Here is an 18,447-nt window from a genome sequence, read left to right as displayed (position 1 = left end):
TCCGAGCAACAATTAATAAAAAATTAAATTAAATTTCATCTCGAGTGGCGTCGTTGTAAATTACTGTTTTCCCTGCCTTTGATGTTCAACACTTTGTCAGCTCATTAATCACGGCTTACGGGGAGGGCACAATGCCAGAGCAGGGAGATCGGCATGTCCATGATCTCTGGACAGGCCCAACTTCCATTATCGCCATGGCTGCCCCTCTGTGTTTTTGGAGGTTACATCGCCGAGCTTTTCCTCTCGCGCGCTTTGCTGGGTAATTTTATACCGCTACCGAAAATTAATGCGTAATATTTTCGATTTAATCGTTTCCCGATGGAAGCTTTCTTTGCTACTGTGGCTGAGAGTTTTCCCTCCAGCTCAGTAGGTAGCGAGTTAAATCGTAATTGGTTTATTAACCCAGTTGGCGATACTAGCATTCGATTTTGTCTAGAGATGGGAAGAGATGTCCCATACAGAGTTAGCAAATCCCCTGATTACGGTTTTTAGAAGAACGAAATCAACTAGATCTAAATGGATTTTGTGCAATTTTCCTGGCTAATCTGTCGGTCTACCTGGAAAACCCTTCCCCGATTCCTAAGTCGATTGTAAAGTCAATATTTACTTTTCTCTCGCTGGCCAGAGGAAAACAAACAGCGCTTAAGGTTTTTTCTAGATTAAAATAATAGAGACTTAGCCCTAGGCTGTCTGAGCTGTCTGGAGGTGAGGATTCAAGGATAATGACTTCATTAATTGCCATCGCTCGGACACGTAGGATGGGCTGATCCCCGATCCTAAAGGATGAGGTGTGAATTTGAGGTAAGTCCGAACGAGGGCAATTACTCTAAGTTACTCTGAAATCGAGGGGGCAATTAACACCTTGGTTGGAGTTGTCTTCGCTTTCCTGATCCGATGCAATCTTTGGCATTCCATTTCGGGAGTTTTCTCTTTTTCCGGAAACTATGCGACCCCTCTCACAGCTTGACCAGGAGTTCCGAGAGAAGGAGGAGTCGCCCGGGGCGACTGTTGAGGTCTCCAGCCAGGTCCGTGGAAAGCGCAGCTACTTAAAGGCTCTAATGGCCCAGAGGATTTCCCATTTCCCGCTGCGAACAGAAGCGTGTCAAGGCTGCTGAATGGCCAGGATTTCGAGTGAAAGATCATGGAATACGGGATAAATTAGCATAGATATATTTATTTTCAAGGCACTTGCTACTTAGGCTATCTATCATCTTATCTTCCTACCCTTAGTTGGTATGGTATTTTCTAGGCTTAGGTCTACGAATTGGAACTATTTTGGGGGCGAGTCTGTCAGAGGTTTTCCCACATGGAAAATGTCTGTACTGCCCCACACAAAAATGTTATTTTTATGTTGCTCCCCAGCTATGTACATCTTTGGCGACTTGTTCCAGGGATCCGGTGACACCTGCTCCTGGAGGTGGAGGATCCTTGCGCTTGGTGTTTAGTACCAGGAGTGGTAGAAAGGCTGTGGCGGCATCGTTGTGTAGTTCACCTTCGAGGGCGATGGAAAGGCGGCGGCATTGAAGTTCTGCGGCATGAAGTGTGCCGACGAACTGGGCGGCGGATAGTGCGGATGGGCGCCGGCGTACTGCGGATGCGCATGCGGATGTGCGTGCGGATGTGGCGCATGGGGATGTCCGTGATGCGGATGCGAGTGCGCATGGCCGGGGGCCGAGGGATAGGTGGCATATTGGGGCGCATGCTGGTACGGATGGAACATCTGGTGGGTGGTCACGTCCAGGGCCTGGCTCGTCGAGCTGGTGGAGTTCAGCGAGTCCTCCGGCGAGAGTGGCGCATTGGGACGCAGTGCCTGCATGGAGCTCCATCCGCCGTACAGCTGCGACTGACTGGCGGCCAGCAGGTCCGCCGATTCCACCTTCAGGGCAGCCGATAGCTCCTCACTTCCAGCACTGGCATTGGCCAGCGACTGCGAGGGATCGACTCCCGAGTTGCCCCCACTGGAGGTCACTCCCCCTGCGCTCACCACCGCAGAAAGGCTGTTGGGCGTGGGCGGCAGCTGGCCAAAGGCGGAGGACACCGACTCGTTGGGACTCTCGTTGCGCGGCATCGTCTGGTGGGCATCCGTTTCGGTTCCGTAAACCGATCCCAGCTGCGTCTCATAGCTGGACACGATGATGTTGCCGGTGGGTGTGGTGTTACCATTCTCCCCCGGGATTATGTAGCTCGCGGTATTGCCGCTGGGGTTATAGAACTGATGATGGTGCGGCGGTGTGGTCGTGATTCCCGGCGACAGGTTGCTAGCGGTCATGGGAGCTCCGGCGGATACGGAAATGTTGGCGTGACTGCCGTAGAAATCGTACTGCTGCTGGTACACACTGGCGGCATCCAGGGATCCCGGCATCATGGCCAGCGGAGCCATGCTGGGCACACTGGAGACCACGCTGGGCAGGGAGGTGGCCGTTGCCACATGGCTCACAGAGGAGACTCCAACTCCAGGAGCTCCGGCCGAGACCGAGGTGTGCTGCTTGCGGAGGCGAGCCCGCCGGTTACTGAACCACACCTGGATGCGGGCCTCCGTGAGATTGGTGCGCTGGGCCAGCTCCTCACGGGTGTAGATATCGGGGTACTGGGTGCGCTCGAAGGCGCGCTCCAGTTCGTCCAACTGGGAAGCGGAGAAGGTGGTCCTGCAGCGGCGTTGCTTGCGCTTCAAGGCGATTCCTGGCTCACTTTCGCAGTCGGAGATGTCCTCATCGGAGGGCTTGTTGTGGTTGTGATGACCGCCCGAGACATCCGAGCCGCATGAGCTGGAGGCCTTGGTAACACCACCCGAGGGAGATTCCGAGGCGGAGGACAGCTCGTTGTCCAGCGGAGCATCTCGGCCACGCACCAGGCGGGAAATGGCGGACACCGAGGGTGCTGTGCTCCTGTCGCAGACTCCCTCGCGGATCAGCTTCTCACGGATCTCCCAGGAGAACATTCCCGGATTGCTGCGCTTGTAGTCCTCGATCCGGTTCTCGATCTCGGGCGTGGCAATCCTCGGCTTGGAGCCACCAATCACTCCCGGCCTGATGGAGCCTGTCTCCTGATAGCGGTTCAGGATCTTCGATACGCATCCATGGGACACGCGCAGTTGTCTGGAGATCACACAGGGCCGAATGCCATCGGCAGCCATCTCGACGATTTTTAAACGGATATTGTTGGGCAAAGGACGACCGTTGATGAAAACTCCACCTAGTTGATTGACGCGCCCCTGGCCGCTGTTCATGTCTGGAATGGCAGAAGAGGAAGTGGAAATGGAAATTTTAGAGGCTTTTCCAATTTGCTAGGTAGCGGGAAGCGCGTGTCACTTGATTTACGACACCTTCGTCCGGAGTTGACTTCCCGGGAAGAGGGAAACTCGGAGCTAAGGTCGAAGGTCAGAGGCGCGCGACTCTCCCGCCGGGCAACTAATGGCCATTAGAGAGTTGCCGGCGGCCTTGGATCGAACTGAGATGTTTTTGGAAGTGAGCAGTGAGTTTAGAAAGGGATCGAGAGAGAACGAGAGATTTGCAGGAGATCTGTGGTATTCAAGAAAAAGCTCAAAGAGAGATGGGAATGGATATATCTTTAAGAAGTTTTAAGGTGTTTGAAGATGTGTTAACTTTTAAGTAAAGCTCAAATGAAAGAATACTAAATAGGATCCTCTTGATAATTTAGATATAGTTTCGACGGGTCTAAGTTCCACTTGGAAAAACTTCAGAGCTTAGTGTTATATCACACGACTCTTAGATCTGAAGAGGTTCCGAAAGCTTCGGGTGTCTTCAAGATATGTAGAAACGGCAGACACTTACCTTGCATGGTAGAATATCCATTGAAGAAGGGTCTGTGCATGGCGGCAGCAAAGGCGGTTACGGTCATATTTTTTGGAGCTCCAAGATCCGCGAAGTTGTCCCGGCACAAAACCGGCGGTAACTCAGTCTTGGAGTTCGTGTATCACTTGATTATTTTATCACTTAAGATCTAGACGAATTTCGGACACTCTGTCAAAGTCATAAGTAAGCGTTGCGAGGTGCTGATTAACCGATTAGTTTCAGTTCGAATATCTCAGGGCGCAATCTCGATAAGGCGAGGAGACGGAGGCGAAGGCGAAGACGAAGACGAGAGCGGTGTGACTCGTTGCGCAGTCTGTGCCTGACTGACTTCACCATCCGAACGTCGGCCAAGATCGTTGCCTTTCTGTGAAGCCCCGGCCCAGACGTCGGCCATATCCCATTGCCACTTGGCAGGTAACCACCACGCGGACCAATCGCAGAGCTCTCTACCGCGGCCTCTCGCTCTCGCACTCTCTGCCAGATATCGGGCTATATAGCACCCATCTCGCTCGTCGCCGGGGGGCGTCTCAGCTGGGAAAGCGTCGTGGAATGGGGGAGTAGAAGAGAGAACTTTGGATGGGGTATACGAGAACAAGGGCGCCCCAATATTACACAGGATCCTTGGCACTCACGATTCCCGTCCTGGGCATGACTTTAGCTTATATTATGTAGTTTTTGAGAGATTTTACCGCTATCAGGAAATAAATTATCGTATTAAGAGGTAGACCTAATTAAATCAAGTACGCATTATACACTTTTCAAGCGTAGTATATCCTTTATCGACACCTTGTTACAAGGATATGTCTAGCAACAATTTGATTTTTACAAGTCATCTCCCAATGATTATCTAAAACTATTGAAAAGGAAAAGTTATCTTAGGTTATTGGTATTCCTGGGCTGGGGTTCTTTGCTCGATATAGTCTTTGGGGTTCCACTCGACCCTGGAAATCAAATTAGATATTCACTGGAACTCATAATGCAATCGAATACGCGTTTAACACTCTTTACAAGCGTAATATATCCTTTATTGATACCTCATTAGGGCTTTTTATTTATATAGGCGTGGGAGCAGCCAGTTTTCCGACAGTTATAGATAGCAATCGGAACCGGTCGATAGAAGTTTTAATAAAACAATATAGTGGTATAAAAGTACTAGGATATAGTACATAAAAAAGTGTACAAATATTTACAGATTACAAATAAGAACTTGATTTGTGTAAAATAATAGTTATTTAAATGGACCAAAATATGTTACTTTTTAAAATGTCATATGAAAAAAGAAGAACATCTATTTTGGACAAGACAAGATCAATTTGATTAGACAGCTTTAGTGCTTAACGCGAATTCGATTGCAATTAAAACATCTGATATTGACCAGTTTTAGCTATTTCCCCACTAAACATTCAACATTGGGGTTAGAAGTATCCGAACTATATCCATATCCTTGTCACGCTTTTGAAACCATTATGCTCCGGTGCTCAAGGTGATGGCATCGTTGCGACCCTATTCTGTGGGCTGTCGTGAGATTGATTAATTATGGAATTTCACGCCACAGAGACCCTCAAAAAGAAGTTAAATAAAACCGCTGGAATAGAAAGCGCCGAGCGGGATAACTACGAAAACCCGAAACCACCGAACAATAGAGAGCGCCAAGTGTTGGGAGAATTAATGATGGACCCCGGTCGAAACGCCAGCGAGGAAATTGGCCCAGAGAGACGTGACGAATGCGCATCCTCCTGGCTCGGATCCGTATCCAGATCCATATACAGATCAAGGACGACGGAGGCCGCAGGGCAACAAAGGTTGGGTTTCTACTGCTCGGTGCGGCTGCCCGTTGGGAGTTTGGTTAAGCAAACCCAACGGGAGGAGTTCGTAGTACCAGGCACCCAGTAAGGAGTCCACACATTTTCGCCTGGCAGGATAGCAAAAACCCTGACGACCTTGAGCCGCGGCCTTGATGGCAAGATGGTATCCGAAGACATTTCAATTGGAGCAGGCACAGGGATATAAACTTAAGGCAGAGAGAGGCGCCTCAATCGCCGATCGATACCCTATCCGATTCGATCCTTGTTGATTTCACAATTTAGCCAGACAATGAGCGCTGAAAAGGCAACTCATATAACGCTAATTTCGCGCTATCAACACTTGGAAAAGGGAGATCCTGCAACAGGATCGGGACTCTGTGAAGAGAAAGGACCTGGCAGAGATGCAGGAAGCCGTAGGAGGCATCGGTGCCATAAACGCTGCTAGTCAGCTTCGCTCGCATTTCCACGAATCAGCCAGCGGGAAAATGAAGACACATCCGTGCAATGAATAAGGATGTTAAGAGACTTTTTATGATGCCACCCAGGGTGCTATGAATGAAAATCCTCCTCGTGATCGTCAACTTTCGCCAACGAATCTCTCGTACCTGCGAAACTGAATCTCCAAGAGAAGGATCGCATCTGATTTTGATGACCTGCTTCAAGAGGCTCGTGCGCCCAATCGATGCGAACAAATAGCTCTATAATCGACGACAACATTGAATGGATTGTCCCTTTTATTTGGCCCCAATTTACGACAATCCCTAATTTTTAAAACTATCTACATTGGACGTTGTTGTTTAAAAAATTAGTAGGCTTTCTTGATATTACTTATTTTATTTGCTGTATCAGCCAACATTGTAATAACAACGTTAGACAACTCATAAAAATATTGAAATATCTTTGTAAGTTTATAAGCAAATTTTTAAAGACAACCCCCATTTAAAAGAAAAATCATTTTGTTACATAACAAAATGTTATTCCTTTTTAAAATTGCCATAAAGTCTTAAAGAAAATCAAAAGATTTTGTTTCTTATTTTCGCTGTGATCGTCTGACCTTTTCATATAGTTTAGGTGCCAGAGTAAAGTTGTGCAACAACTGAGTTTTTTATTATTCCAGGCTATCAACTGTAAAACACCATAAAATGTAATAAACTGTTGTTATATAAGTTATTCAGGATTTAAAAAAAAAGGCACCGAAATGATATCCCTCCATGGACTTTTGGTTTTTTTTTCAGATATTCAATCTGGCTAATGGGTATGTCCAAGTCTTTAGAGTCAACGTTATTTTTCCAACTTTTCTCCTCTAACTTTCTGCTGCTGTTTGTGTTTGGCAATCGATTCGCTTTGGCCGGACGTAATGTGGTCTGTTGTCACACATTGGAACGGCCTTGATTGTTTCACGTTCCCTGGGCCTAATGTCTTTATCAGGCCCTTTGCGCTCGTTGTTTTTGTTGCTGTTCATTTGGATGCTGTGGTGTGCAACGAATTTTTGTTTCTTCTTCTGCCCACAGCCCACAGAAGGCTCTTCCCGTAGAAGGCACTACGGGATGCTTAGATAATGAACTATTTAGAGCCATGATTTCTAGAAATTAGGGAATTCTGGACAGAATATCTTAACGTACCATGGCATGCCATGTCTAAATGCGTCGTATATTATCCTTAGTTACCTATTCTCTGTATTCAAATGGTGACGAAAAGGCTAAGCTAAGTAAATACCACTTAAAGGTTATTTTCAACATTGTACGGTGTAACTGTATTTTATGAAACGCGTTTTCTTTAAAAATAGGTTTATCAATCTTTGGCGACCTTTAATTGCCTTTTCTTAATTTATAAAAATTTAAAGCAGCATATTTGTACTACTATTTTTTAAAGTTTTAAGTAAATTTGTATAATTTATTTTCATATACTTTATTTTAATGCGTTGATGTTTATCCTTAAGTCCCAAAATAGGTAGGTATTAAAAGTGAATTTTACTTTTATTTCCATCGACAAAACTCAGTTATAGTTCGAATCTTAAGCCCACGCTGATCCTCTGGTCCTGTTCTGATCCTCAAATATTTCCACTGGATCGACAGACTGGCAGGCGGCGATTGACTTTTTCTTAATCCGCAGTAAGTTTTAGTAAATACGAGTCGCAAAAGAGTCCCCCTGGTCACGGCCCATCCCAAAACCAGCCCTCTGAATCTCCCAGCACAGTTTTCTCCGGAGTCCGGAGCGATCGTAAATCGAAATCCCTGCTAAAGCATGCAAACAAATAGCGGCAAAATGCGAGATTATAGGGAAAGTCGCACCAGCTTAGGCCCTGGATCCTGGCCATCCTGCATCCTGGATCCCGCAGATCGCCAGTTGACTTTTTCAAATATTTTGGAAAAGTTCTCGAGTGTTGATCGCCCGATTATAGCGGATAATCGCATTACAGACCGACGTTTTATTGATCAACATTTGTAAACGATTTGGCATGGCAGTTGGGTGGGCCCGCTAAACCGGGCCAAGGAATCCCAGGTAGTTAGAGCCACGGCCCAACTGCCGGAGAAAAAATGCTGCGGCTTAACGCAGCCCACGCCCACCGTAAAAAAGGGGGCGGAAGGCTGAGGGCCTTTCCCGATCTCCGGGCGATCAACCCTTGCTCTTGGTACCAGTTTAGCCGGGCTAATTGAAGGCATTAGTTGTTTGTGGGTCGCGAGGTGGCTTCCGCAGAACTGCTTTGTCCTCAAATTAGCATCTCTCATATGGCTCGATCGGAATCGGAGGGATCTTCGCGCCGCTGCCCACAATCGTATGGTTTTGGCACTCCGACCGCATGGCATTCGTCATGCACTCAGGGAAAACACTCCGCTGGAAATGCAGCATACTATTTCCGATTCTATAATTATGAACATTCATGCAAAACAATATTGTTCAGAAAGTGCAGTAACACAGAAATAAATATTATTTTCTTTAACACCTGATAATATCCAAATTACATTATATTTTACAACTCGAAACTCGATTATTTATTTATTTTTATTTCTTGACAAAAAATATTTTTGAAAAAGTAACATAAATTTTCTTAGCATACATGTATAAGTACATTTCGTTACTCTTAATGCAATCAATTTGTTAATAAAATGTTATATGGCTACTTTTAATAACAATCTTTAACAACTATTATTACAAAATTTATTTTAGAAGTTCCAAATAACTGTTTCTTTTGATTTTTTTTATAAAATTCAGAAGAAACAGTCTCGTTTGACTTATATTTTTTAATGTTTTTGATAACTGTAAATAATAAATTTAAAAAATAAAAGTCTTAAATTCAATTTTGACAACGACTTTTATTCAAATGAAAATCAAATAAAGGCCTTTGAAAAAAAGCAGCAGTAAGTAAAAATCCCTGCCTGTTTCTCAGGAACATTTTGAAAGGGCTTCTATTTTGTTTTGAAAACATGTTTATGATTGTCAAAGACTTATGTTCTCAACTAAATCTTTGATACATTTTTTTTAAGTTTCAGCCAATAAAAGTCACTGCTAGTCTTTTATTTTGAAATGTCATTGATAACTGTTTTGAAAATAAACAGTTAATAATAATTATAATCAATTACAGAAGTCTTTTAAAATGTCAATTTAAAATAATAAAAGTTAAAAACTATTTTTATCAATAAATGTTTCAACCATTACAGTCCCTGCTTTTTCATTGTTAATGGGTACATATGTAGTCATGAGTATAAATGATAATTGAACTTCTAAAATAATACTAAAAACTACTTTAAATAATGAATATTAATTAAACAATATTGCTACTTTAAAAAAAATGTATTTATTTATTGAAAAATGTGTTTAAAATTTTAAGCTTTTAAAATGTGGATGCCAAAAACTTGTGCGGCTTGTGGGCACTAGAATAAGCGTGGCACACTGCTGAAAAAAAAGTTCGCTGCGGAAGAATTTCTAGAATCTTCATGCTTTATGGCTAGTACGGCTCGGGTAGTGATCCTGATTAAAAGTATATATACTATATTCCAACTCTATGAAATACATAAAACACTTTACTCCACTATAATAACCGATATAAAAATAATAAAATATTCTCTCAAAAAAACCTTCAAATTGGCAATATCAAAAAATGGAAAATAATTTACAAGCAACAAGAAAATCATGATCAACATTATCAATAGAATTATTTAAAAACCCACACGTGACAAGTACAATTATGATGTTTTAATGCATACAGGATTAAATGCTTGTACAAAAGTTTTGGTGTCACACGTATGTAAGTTTATTTAATCAAAGGACTTTAACATACTGTGACTTGACCCCCAAGTTACTAAAACGTATTATCTTCCTGTGTATTTTGACGTCGCACAGTCTGGCAGAATTTTCGCTGGTCATGCAGTAAGTAAAGAGCCTCAGGGATGCTTCCTTATCCCGGGGCCGAAAGGGGAGCCCCTGCCACATACACCCACTTTCGAGAAACTCATTAGCCTGGGGCACAACAAACGGAGCACAAACAAAACAATCCCAGCCAATCGAGCGCTAAACGCTGTCGGCACACATCTGAGACGGAGGCCAACAAATTGATCATTAAACAGAAGGCGCAAAGGTAGGCGCAACCCATCGTTGTCCAACAGCAGATCAGCTTCAGCATCAGCATCAGGTCGAGATCAAACACCTGGGCCCTCGACCTGCCGAAGAAAGTGACGAGGCCGCGACGTCAACAAGATTAATTTGTTTTCCGGCCCGGGCCCGTCGAGTGGTTCCATCTCCATCTCCATCTCTATCCACATCCACATCCACTTTTCCCATCGCCATACACCTCCATCCATCAGCCAGCAACCTGTTGTCCAGTTCTCCGATTTGTAATTGCTCTGCTTTGTAGTCGATCAGCATCGATCGTGGATCGAACCAACATATATATCCAGCGAAGAACATCATTAGTTTTCTCGGAGTAGAGTCCACAAAATTGGTGGCGTTTTTCTCACATCTCACATCGCGGGTTTTCGACTCTTTCTTTGGATTCTGGGATTGGGGATCTTCTCTTCGGCGGCGTTTGTCCATTAGCCACGGATCGCGTCGGATGTATGCGAATTTAAATAAAATTATTCAATTGTTTCATTAATCACTGGCCCTGGGCTGCGTTTTCTATTAAAAAATGCATTGCAAATGGAAAACGATTTCCAGAGCCTGTTATTATTTATGCATTAGTAGAAAAGAGTCTTGAGGTCTATATGGTTGAGGATGTGACGTAGATTGCAAAGCGCATGATCAGCAGATATTATTTTATGGATCTTATTTGAGCTATATTAAATATTTTTACTTTTATTTAAAGTATTCATACTAAGTTTACAAAATTAAGCTGAAGTTGGATGGAAAGATAATTGGTAGAGGTGTACGAAAAAACTATTTGCTGTTCGCTATATAGGATACATTAAAATACAAATAAAGTTAAATTCCTAGTACAATTTAGTTATCAGCATTGGTTTTAATTAGGTATAATTCCTTAACCACAATAACATGAAAAGTTTTCACTGGGGTCATACCAGCAACTATCAAACAATTTTAAAATATCAAATCGATCGCGGAACATAAAAAATATGTGCTGCCGCTCACGATAAAAAGGCAGGCCATGGCGAATTGGGAGGCTGCAACCGTAACGCACACTTAATTTCCGCTTAATCAAACAGAACAGCGACCAGGGGCAGCCACATCAACCCACATCATCTGGAGCAGACGACCCTTCGCCCCAATCCCCTAGAGGAAAACGTGCGACAGACGCAAGGGCTCATTTGCATGGGCACTTTGATGGAGAGCGATGGGTGTCAGAGCATGAAGAGCTCGCCCCATTGCGCAATGGTGGATGGAAACGGGTAGCGCGTCTTTTGGAAAGCTGCGAGCAGTTGTCTTCGCCGGTTTTTCGGGGAGAGGATTTCAAAGGAAAACTGCCAGTTTTCCAGGAATGTCTGCCAGCCTTGTAATCGCAATTTCCATGGCCAAAATATCAAAAGATAACCCGATCCTGGCCAGACAGAGAGTCATATCAACACCGTTAGTAAGCTGTATGATATATTAACATTAAGACCTAGAAATATATTTTAATATTACCTAAGATCCCTTAAAATCTTGTTATTTTTGATATTACCCATATTTTTTCATCAAATACTAAGTGAAAGAAAGAGATATTACATTCTACAACTAAAACCTAGTAAAGATTCTGAACCAGTAAATCAAGCTAGTGATTTTATACGTAAACATTCCATTAGTTAACATGTTGGATACACGATATTTGATATTTATTTTACCATCTTATACATTTTATGCAGTCACACGCCGCAACTTACAACCTCATTGATGTGCATATAAAACCGCAATCATTGCCATTACCGAACAATCGCGGAATCCATTATTGCCTGATCAGTGGATCATAAAGTCGCGCCTCTTTCGCTGGAAGGATACGCAAAAGTCGGAAAAAATAACGTTGCGATCAGCGACCGTGAAATCGCAGCCAATGTATGGAAAGGTTATAGATACAATCCTCGCAAAGTTCCCAAAAAAAATGTGTGCGTGCAGGGAGGAAGTGAAATGCTAGAGAGGATGCTGATGTGTATTTTATGACGGTTAGGATCTTGGGTTCCGTTCTAACTCTCTTCTAGGAAAGTACATCAAGCCTGGGCGGAGGTTCAGGTAAATTCAAACTCTAGCAACCGATTATATCCGAATAAACATTTTTATGATGAACCTTAAAAATTATGTCAAAAAAGAGCGAGTTTATTGGGATCGGGTTTGAGAGTGAACCAAATCAATTGTTTTAGCCAGTAAAGGGTTTTTACATTTTCGACTTTTGTTTTGACTTTTTGACGGTTGTCTTGACTTTTTGAACTGCTTAGATTCTGGGAAAATATAAGTTGGACGAGATATGCTATTGTTTTACATATAAAGAGAACGAAACTAAGCCATGTGTCTTTAATGGTTTGGGTTATAAAAAATTGTTCATATTCTAAAAAGAAAATTACTCTTTCAGAGCAACTTAGAAGAATTATGCTAATAAACCAAAAGAAAAGGCAAATGCTGGCCTCCGAACATGTACAAGAAAACAGATTACACCCCACAAAAGTTAAACTTCCAAATTTCTATAGAAAATGCAAGGCGGAAAGTCCCACCCTAAGCCGCAAATAAAACACCAAATTATGCATTATATTTCAGTCGAAGCTCCGCCCATGCTGGGCACTTTCAGGGAACCGGGAACCCAAAGAAAACTCCGCCCCAAGTGGAAGTGAAAAAACACAAATTTACCACAATACTTCGCTGCGTGGGCGTACCGAATCGAAGATTCGTTTTGCTCTTTTGGTAAACCGTGCGGTTAAAGTCGAAAAGAGCCCAGCCCAGCCAATTGACCATATGAGAGGAATCGAAAAACCAAGCGGGGTTCCTCCGGAGAGGTGACCTTGAGGCGGGAGTGGACTCCCTACTGCAAAATCCATGTGTCCCGTCCATGGGTGTGACGTTCTGGTTTCGGAATTGGTCGCGCATCAGCGTCGCGCCGTGACCTTGGTGGATTTGCGACCCCTCACCACTCATTGCTACATGGTATGTGCGGTTTGGGCTCTGGTCGCAGTTTGGTCGCCGATCTCCGGCCACGCACAGCAAGGTGCAATTCCCGGGGAGATTGGCTGAGAGTTTCGCAGAAGAAGCGTAAATATTTTGGGTGATTATTTTAGATAATCTTCGACTAATGTCCTTGGATTGTTTCATGTTGTTCGGCCCGAGGGATATTTAAGTGCTTGGGATGGAAGTTTATTATTTGCATTCAAGCCTAGTTTATAGTGCACATATGTTTAGATAGGGAAATATTACATTTTACTTATATTTTTTTATTAAAAATGGTTAAAGAAATTTGAATATATTTAAATTAAATATTATGGGCTTGCATTTAATTCAAGAAATGTTTAATTTATTATTAAGATATATATTTTTAATATTAATTTTGTATAAGGTTGGTTTGCGTTTTTATATTGGGAATGAATAAACATTTTTTCCAGTTATGTCCATAATTTGATTTTGTACCAACTGATTTTTAAAAATGAATTTGGGAATACTTCTAATAATGTTTATGCCTCACAATGTCACCTGAAAATGATTTTAATACTTTTTAGTTACTGTTAAAGGCTTTTGTTTGAAAATAAAATTTTTAATATACCTTAAAAAATCAAATTTTCCATTTAGAACTAAAATTAATATACAATAACTGCAAATGTTTTCGAAAACAACAACTTTTTTTTAAATCAACAACAATTTTCATCAAAATTCTAAATTTGGCCCTTGGAAGTCCAAATATTACGATTTCATGTTTTTGCGATTTTCGGGTTAGAATGCAAATATCAGCATGATTTTCGAATACATATTCTCATGCAAGAGTTTAAACGTACAGTTTAAAAAAAAACCGCCGCTAAATATTGATGTTTCGCCCAACATCGATATCACTGAAAATCATCGAGAAATACTGCCAAAAACATCGTTGGTCAATTCATCGATGTTTTTTACATCCCTACGGGTCTTTATTTTTTATCATTTCCCACCCACCTCGAAATCAGGTAAAAGCAGCCCGAAATTACACAATGTCCGAGGAAAAGAAGAACGGAGATGAATTAAACGACCTGCTGGACAGTAAGTACAAGCCGGATATTCATTTGAAGGCCCATTTCCGACGCCTTACATAATGTCCACTACGTCCTCCACTTTCCGCACAGGTGCTCTGCAGGACTTCGACAAGAGTGGTGCAGGAGACAAACAGGAGAAGGCCTCGTCCTCGGATGCGGCGACCACCGAAGGAGCCGAGGGCTCCGAGGATCCCGATGCATTTTTCATGTGAGTCACTACGGAATTGCAGCGCGGAACTTGAACTTTGTATTCTGACCTGCACCCGCTTCTCAGTGAGCAGGCCAAGGTGCTGGCCGATCGCATGAACACGCTCTTTGGCGGCCCTAACACGCCCAGTGGCGACATACCGCCCCTGCCCCAAGATCCCGACCAGATCATGGCCGGTTTCAAGAAGATGGCCGAGGCAGCTGCGCTCACCTTGAGCGGCGAGAATTCGGCGACCGACGAGGATGTCTCCAAGTATTCTGATAGCATTTCGCAGGCACTCAAGGGCCTCCAAGAGGGCTCTGAGAACCTGACCGCTCCCGCCTCGGAGAACGACATTGCCAGCATGTTCGGCTCCCTGAACCTAGACGGGGTATGCTTCTATCGGCACACAATTTCCTCCTAAATGCTAATGTAATCTACCCTTTAGCAGGCTGGCGAGGGAGATGGAAACATGTTCCTACCCTTCATGGAGGGCATGATGCAGAGCCTGCTATCGGCGGAGATCCTGCTGCCCAGCATCAGGGAGCTGCTGGAGAAGTACCCCAAGTACCTCGAGGAGAACGACGCCAAGCTGTCGGCTGAGGACAAGGAGAGGTATGCCAAGAACCAACTCCCAGAGACTAGCATATATTGAAACTCCAAACCCGCAGATACCAGAAGCAAATGGAGCTCTACAAGGTGATCGAGGGACATTTACAGAGTGAGAAGGCCGAGGACTCGGCCGCCGTGAAGCGCGAGAAGTTCCGCGTGGTGCTGGACGACATGCGCAAACTGCAAGACTACGGCCAGCCGCCAGCAGAGATTCTGGCCGAGACGGGCGGCGACCTTCCCTTCGGCGACCCTCAGGCCGCTGTAGCTGCCGGCGGTCCCGGTCCCCAGTGCCCCACCATGTAGTGGCTGGCGGAGCACGGTCGTCTCGTGGTGTGCCAATTGGTTAACTGTTGAGTGTTGCACATTTATTAGGCTAAGAAATTTGTATTTTATTTTATCCCCGACAAAACAATTCGGCGTTCGCTACTGGTTATTATCTCTCTTCAATCAAGCTATTATTTCTGTATTATCAGTTGGTTTATTAAGTTCTCTATACCTAAATACAATGCCTCGAAATACAACTAGAGGAAGAAGCGGCGTCGGGACTCCATGGCGTGCCGCTTGTTGCTGATAATCCAGGCGTAGTCTCCGGTCTTACTGTCGAAGGTTCCCTCTTGCAGGGAGCGCAGTTTCAGGGTGAACCGCGGTCCCAGTTCGCGTAGTTTCACGCGCTTGCCCTCCTTGGAGAACTCGTAGCGATGGTGGCGGAAGAAGATGTAGTCTCGCTGATTGTGGAAAGTCACCGCTCGCCGGCCGCGGAACTCGGGGTCGTGGTGGAAGAGCGCGCCCAGCATGCGGCCCACTGTCAGACCCAAACGGGTGGTAAAGTTGGTCAGGATCACCTCAGGCCTGTGCTTGGTTATCTCCTTGTGGTCGCGCTTAATGTCTGAGGTGAGCTTCACGTTGGACACCTTGAAATGGGCGGTGGGTCCGTTGGGCAGATGGATGACCAGCAGCCCATTGGGCTTTCTGCGATCCTCGTTTATAATCACTACGTCTGTGAACTCCTCGCGCACGGCGCTCTTGCAGATATTCTTGACCGACGACTTGTTTCGGATCTTAACCAGGGCGTTGGGGAATATGCGCGATAGTTCCAGCCCGAACTTACGGGTCTTGGTCACCGGGTTGTCGGCGAATGTGATCAGCACCTTGGGCTCGTAGGAGCGCTCGAAATACGAACTGAAATCGTCCAGTTCCAGTTCCTTTTGCAGCTCCTCGTTGTCCGAGTCGTTAAGGTTGGCCACCTCCGTGTGGTCCTTCTCTCGCAGGCTCTCTATGGTGTGCCCCGGATTGGCGGGTACTCCTGCCTTGCGGCGGGCACGTCGCTCCTGCATCTTTTTCTTGTGCTTCTCCTTTTTCATCTTTTTGTAGAGCGCCAAACGCTGCTCCTTGTTGCGCATCAGGCTGAGAGGGTTGAGCACCGGAATACGGGTCTTCTTGTCGTCATTATCCTCGTCGTCATCTTCGTCCTCATCCTCCTCGTCGTCATCATCATCATCGTCCTCATCTTCCAAATCCTCACCAGCTTCTTTCTTTTTGGGCTGCTTCTTGCTGCTGGAGGCAGCTTCTTCCTCATCGCTGCTATCGGTGACTGGCCCCTCCTGGACTTCCACATCCTGCGGCTCCTCTTCGTCGAAGCTGGAGTCGCTGTCCGAGTCCTGTTCCACCGGCGCAGGAGCTGGCTTTCGCTTAACTTTAATCATTTTATGTAAAATCAAGAACAGTAAAAGTAAAATGCAAGCGGCACGTGTTGATATTCTTCCTCTTCTGCTCCACACGAAACCATTCACAGGGAAACGCCCTCACCTGCTGTTAATGGCAGTGTTGGTAAACGTGCAGTTTAAAACGTGTAGCTTGTAAACAAAAATAAAAGATTGAAATGGGCTTTCGAGTTTTGGAGCTATTTAGCGGCATTGGCGGCATGCATTATGCATTTAAATGTGAGTTTAATATATAACTAATATAATAAACAGAAAACTAAAAACTGAAATATCCCACCCACAGATGCGCAATTGGATGGAGAAATAGTTGCTGCTATGGATGTGAACACCGTGGCCAATTCGGTTTATACTCACAATTACGGAAGTGCTATTGTAAAGACCAGAAATATCCAGAGCCTGAGTGTAAAGGAGGTTGAGAAGCTGCGGCCCAACATGCTACTGATGTCCCCGCCCTGCCAGCCCCACACCCGCCAAGGACTGCAAAGAGACACGGAGGACAAGCGGTCGGACGCACTTACTCACCTTTGTGGGCTCATTCCGGAGTGCCAGGACCTGCAGTACATTCTCATGGAGAACGTGAAGGGCTTCGAGAGCTCGCAAGCGCGAAATCAGTTCGTTGGAGCGCTCGAGAAGGCGGGATTCCATTGGCGGGAGTTTATACTAACACCCACGCAATTTAATGTTCCAAATACCCGACATCGATACTATTGCATTGCCCGCAAAGATCTGGACTTTCCGTTCGCTGGCGGGAAGATCTGGGAGGAAATGCCGGCGAGCAAAGCTCAGGATCAGGACCTTACGCAAATCTCCGAGATCCTAGAGGAAAATGTATCCTCAGATTTCCTCGTGCCCGATAATGTTTTAACCAAAAGGGTTCTGGTCATGGACATAATTCATCCGGAGCAAAGTAGATCGATGTGCTTCACAAAGGGCTATACCCACTACACTGAGGGCACGGGCTCTGCATTTACACCCCTCTCGCAAGCGGAATCACATAGAATCTTCGAGTTGGTCAGGGTAATCGATGAAAGCAATCAGGAAACCGTGAAATCGGAGGAAGTCCTGCAGCAACGCTTGGACCTCCTGCATCAAGTTAAACTGCGATATTTTACACCTCGCGAAGTGGCTCGTCTAATGAGTTTTCCAGAGGATTTCAACTTTCCCGCAGAGACAACGAACCGGCAAAAGTATCGTCTTCTGGGAAATAGTATAAATGTTAAGGTCGTTGGCGAACTCATTAAATTGTTAACCACGAAATAATAAAAGGACAAGATTAAATCAAATCAAATGATTTAATTTTAAAAAATAAATTATTTCAACATAAATATCATTTTATTTATAGTAATCATTCCTAAACAAAAGTCTGGTTGGCAAGTTAGATTTTTTAAGACAGCGATAAACAGAAATATTGTAGTTACAAAGATAAGAATATATTTATTTGAAAATTTAAAAAATATTCCCGCCTAGTGCTGAAATTATTTCAACATAAATATCATTATATTTATAGTAATCATTCCTAAACAAAAGTCTGGTTGGCAAGTTAGATTTTTTAAGACAGTGATAAGCAGAAATATTGTAATTACAAAGTTAAGAATATTTGTATTTGAAATTTGAAAAAATATTCCGCCTAGTGTTGATAACGCCGCAAAGTGCAACGGTATTATGCGTAAAATTATACACTTT

The 18,447-nt window shown here is 44.3% G+C and overlaps 4 protein-coding genes across 5 annotated transcripts; 2 read left to right on the top strand and 2 right to left on the bottom strand.

Annotated features, from left to right (window-relative positions):
* Positions 1 to 1,156: 1,156 nt before the first annotated feature.
* Positions 1,157 to 4,134, bottom strand: LOC119546776 (segmentation protein paired). The gene is made up of 2 exons (XM_037853328.1): positions 3,792 to 4,134; positions 1,157 to 3,228 (listed from the first exon to the last, which is right to left on the bottom strand). Exons 1-2 carry the CDS (start codon positions 3,856 to 3,858, stop codon positions 1,442 to 1,444), a joined length of 1,854 nt encoding a protein of 617 aa, XP_037709256.1. The 5' UTR covers positions 3,859 to 4,134; the 3' UTR covers positions 1,157 to 1,441.
* Positions 4,135 to 14,114: 9,980 nt separating this feature from the next.
* LOC119547509 (peroxisomal biogenesis factor 19) lies at positions 14,115 to 15,490 on the top strand. 2 transcript variants are annotated; one of them, XM_037854402.1, is made up of 5 exons: positions 14,115 to 14,251; positions 14,335 to 14,452; positions 14,519 to 14,822; positions 14,883 to 15,046; positions 15,103 to 15,490. In XM_037854402.1, the coding sequence occupies exons 1-5, from the start codon at positions 14,203 to 14,205 to the stop codon at positions 15,344 to 15,346; spliced, it is 879 nt and encodes a 292-aa protein (XP_037710330.1). In that variant the 5' UTR covers positions 14,115 to 14,202; the 3' UTR covers positions 15,347 to 15,490. The 2 variants fall into 2 exon arrangements, with proteins under 2 accessions (XP_037710330.1, XP_037710329.1); XM_037854401.1 differs by having other exon boundaries at positions 14,880 to 15,046.
* Positions 15,491 to 15,498: 8 nt separating this feature from the next.
* On the bottom strand, positions 15,499 to 16,824 carry LOC119547507 (probable ribosome production factor 1). Its single transcript, XM_037854398.1, has one exon. The coding sequence runs from the start codon at positions 16,744 to 16,746 to the stop codon at positions 15,565 to 15,567; it is 1,182 nt and encodes a 393-aa protein (XP_037710326.1). The 5' UTR covers positions 16,747 to 16,824; the 3' UTR covers positions 15,499 to 15,564.
* Positions 16,825 to 16,849: 25 nt separating this feature from the next.
* Positions 16,850 to 18,024, top strand: LOC119547508 (tRNA (cytosine-5-)-methyltransferase). The gene is made up of 2 exons (XM_037854400.1): positions 16,850 to 16,983; positions 17,048 to 18,024. Exons 1-2 carry the CDS (start codon positions 16,923 to 16,925, stop codon positions 18,022 to 18,024), a joined length of 1,038 nt encoding a protein of 345 aa, XP_037710328.1. The 5' UTR covers positions 16,850 to 16,922.
* Positions 18,025 to 18,447: the final 423 nt, after the last annotated feature.

Source organism: Drosophila subpulchrella, chromosome 2L (genome assembly GCF_014743375.2).
Source record: "Drosophila subpulchrella strain 33 F10 #4 breed RU33 chromosome 2L, RU_Dsub_v1.1 Primary Assembly, whole genome shotgun sequence".
NCBI classification, from domain to species: Eukaryota; Metazoa; Arthropoda; class Insecta; order Diptera; family Drosophilidae; genus Drosophila; species Drosophila subpulchrella.
The sequence above is the reverse complement of the archived record's forward strand: the minus strand, read 5'-3'. Positions and strand labels throughout refer to the sequence as shown.

What these genes read in the sequence shown, in the direction of transcription:
- LOC119546776 (XM_037853328.1), bottom strand. Translation starts at nt 3,858, where the DNA reads ATGACCGTAACCGCCTTTGCTGCCGCCATGCACAGACCCTTCTTCAAT. An exon ending in TGGATATTCTACCATGCAAG is followed by an intron (nt 3,229 to 3,791) that starts GTAAGTGTCTGC and finishes CTGCCATTCCAG; the next exon opens with ACATGAACAGCGGCCAGGGG.
- LOC119547509 (XM_037854401.1), top strand. Translation starts at nt 14,203, where the DNA reads ATGTCCGAGGAAAAGAAGAACGGAGATGAATTAAACGACCTGCTGGAC. An exon ending in GCTCCCTGAACCTAGACGGG is followed by an intron (nt 14,823 to 14,879) that starts GTATGCTTCTAT and finishes TCTACCCTTTAG; the next exon opens with CAGGCTGGCGAGGGAGATGG. An exon ending in TCGGCTGAGGACAAGGAGAG is followed by an intron (nt 15,047 to 15,102) that starts GTATGCCAAGAA and finishes CCAAACCCGCAG; the next exon opens with ATACCAGAAGCAAATGGAGC.
- LOC119547507 (XM_037854398.1), bottom strand. Translation starts at nt 16,746, where the DNA reads ATGATTAAAGTTAAGCGAAAGCCAGCTCCTGCGCCGGTGGAACAGGAC.
- LOC119547508 (XM_037854400.1), top strand. Translation starts at nt 16,923, where the DNA reads ATGGGCTTTCGAGTTTTGGAGCTATTTAGCGGCATTGGCGGCATGCAT. An exon ending in CATGCATTATGCATTTAAAT is followed by an intron (nt 16,984 to 17,047) that starts GTGAGTTTAATA and finishes TCCCACCCACAG; the next exon opens with ATGCGCAATTGGATGGAGAA.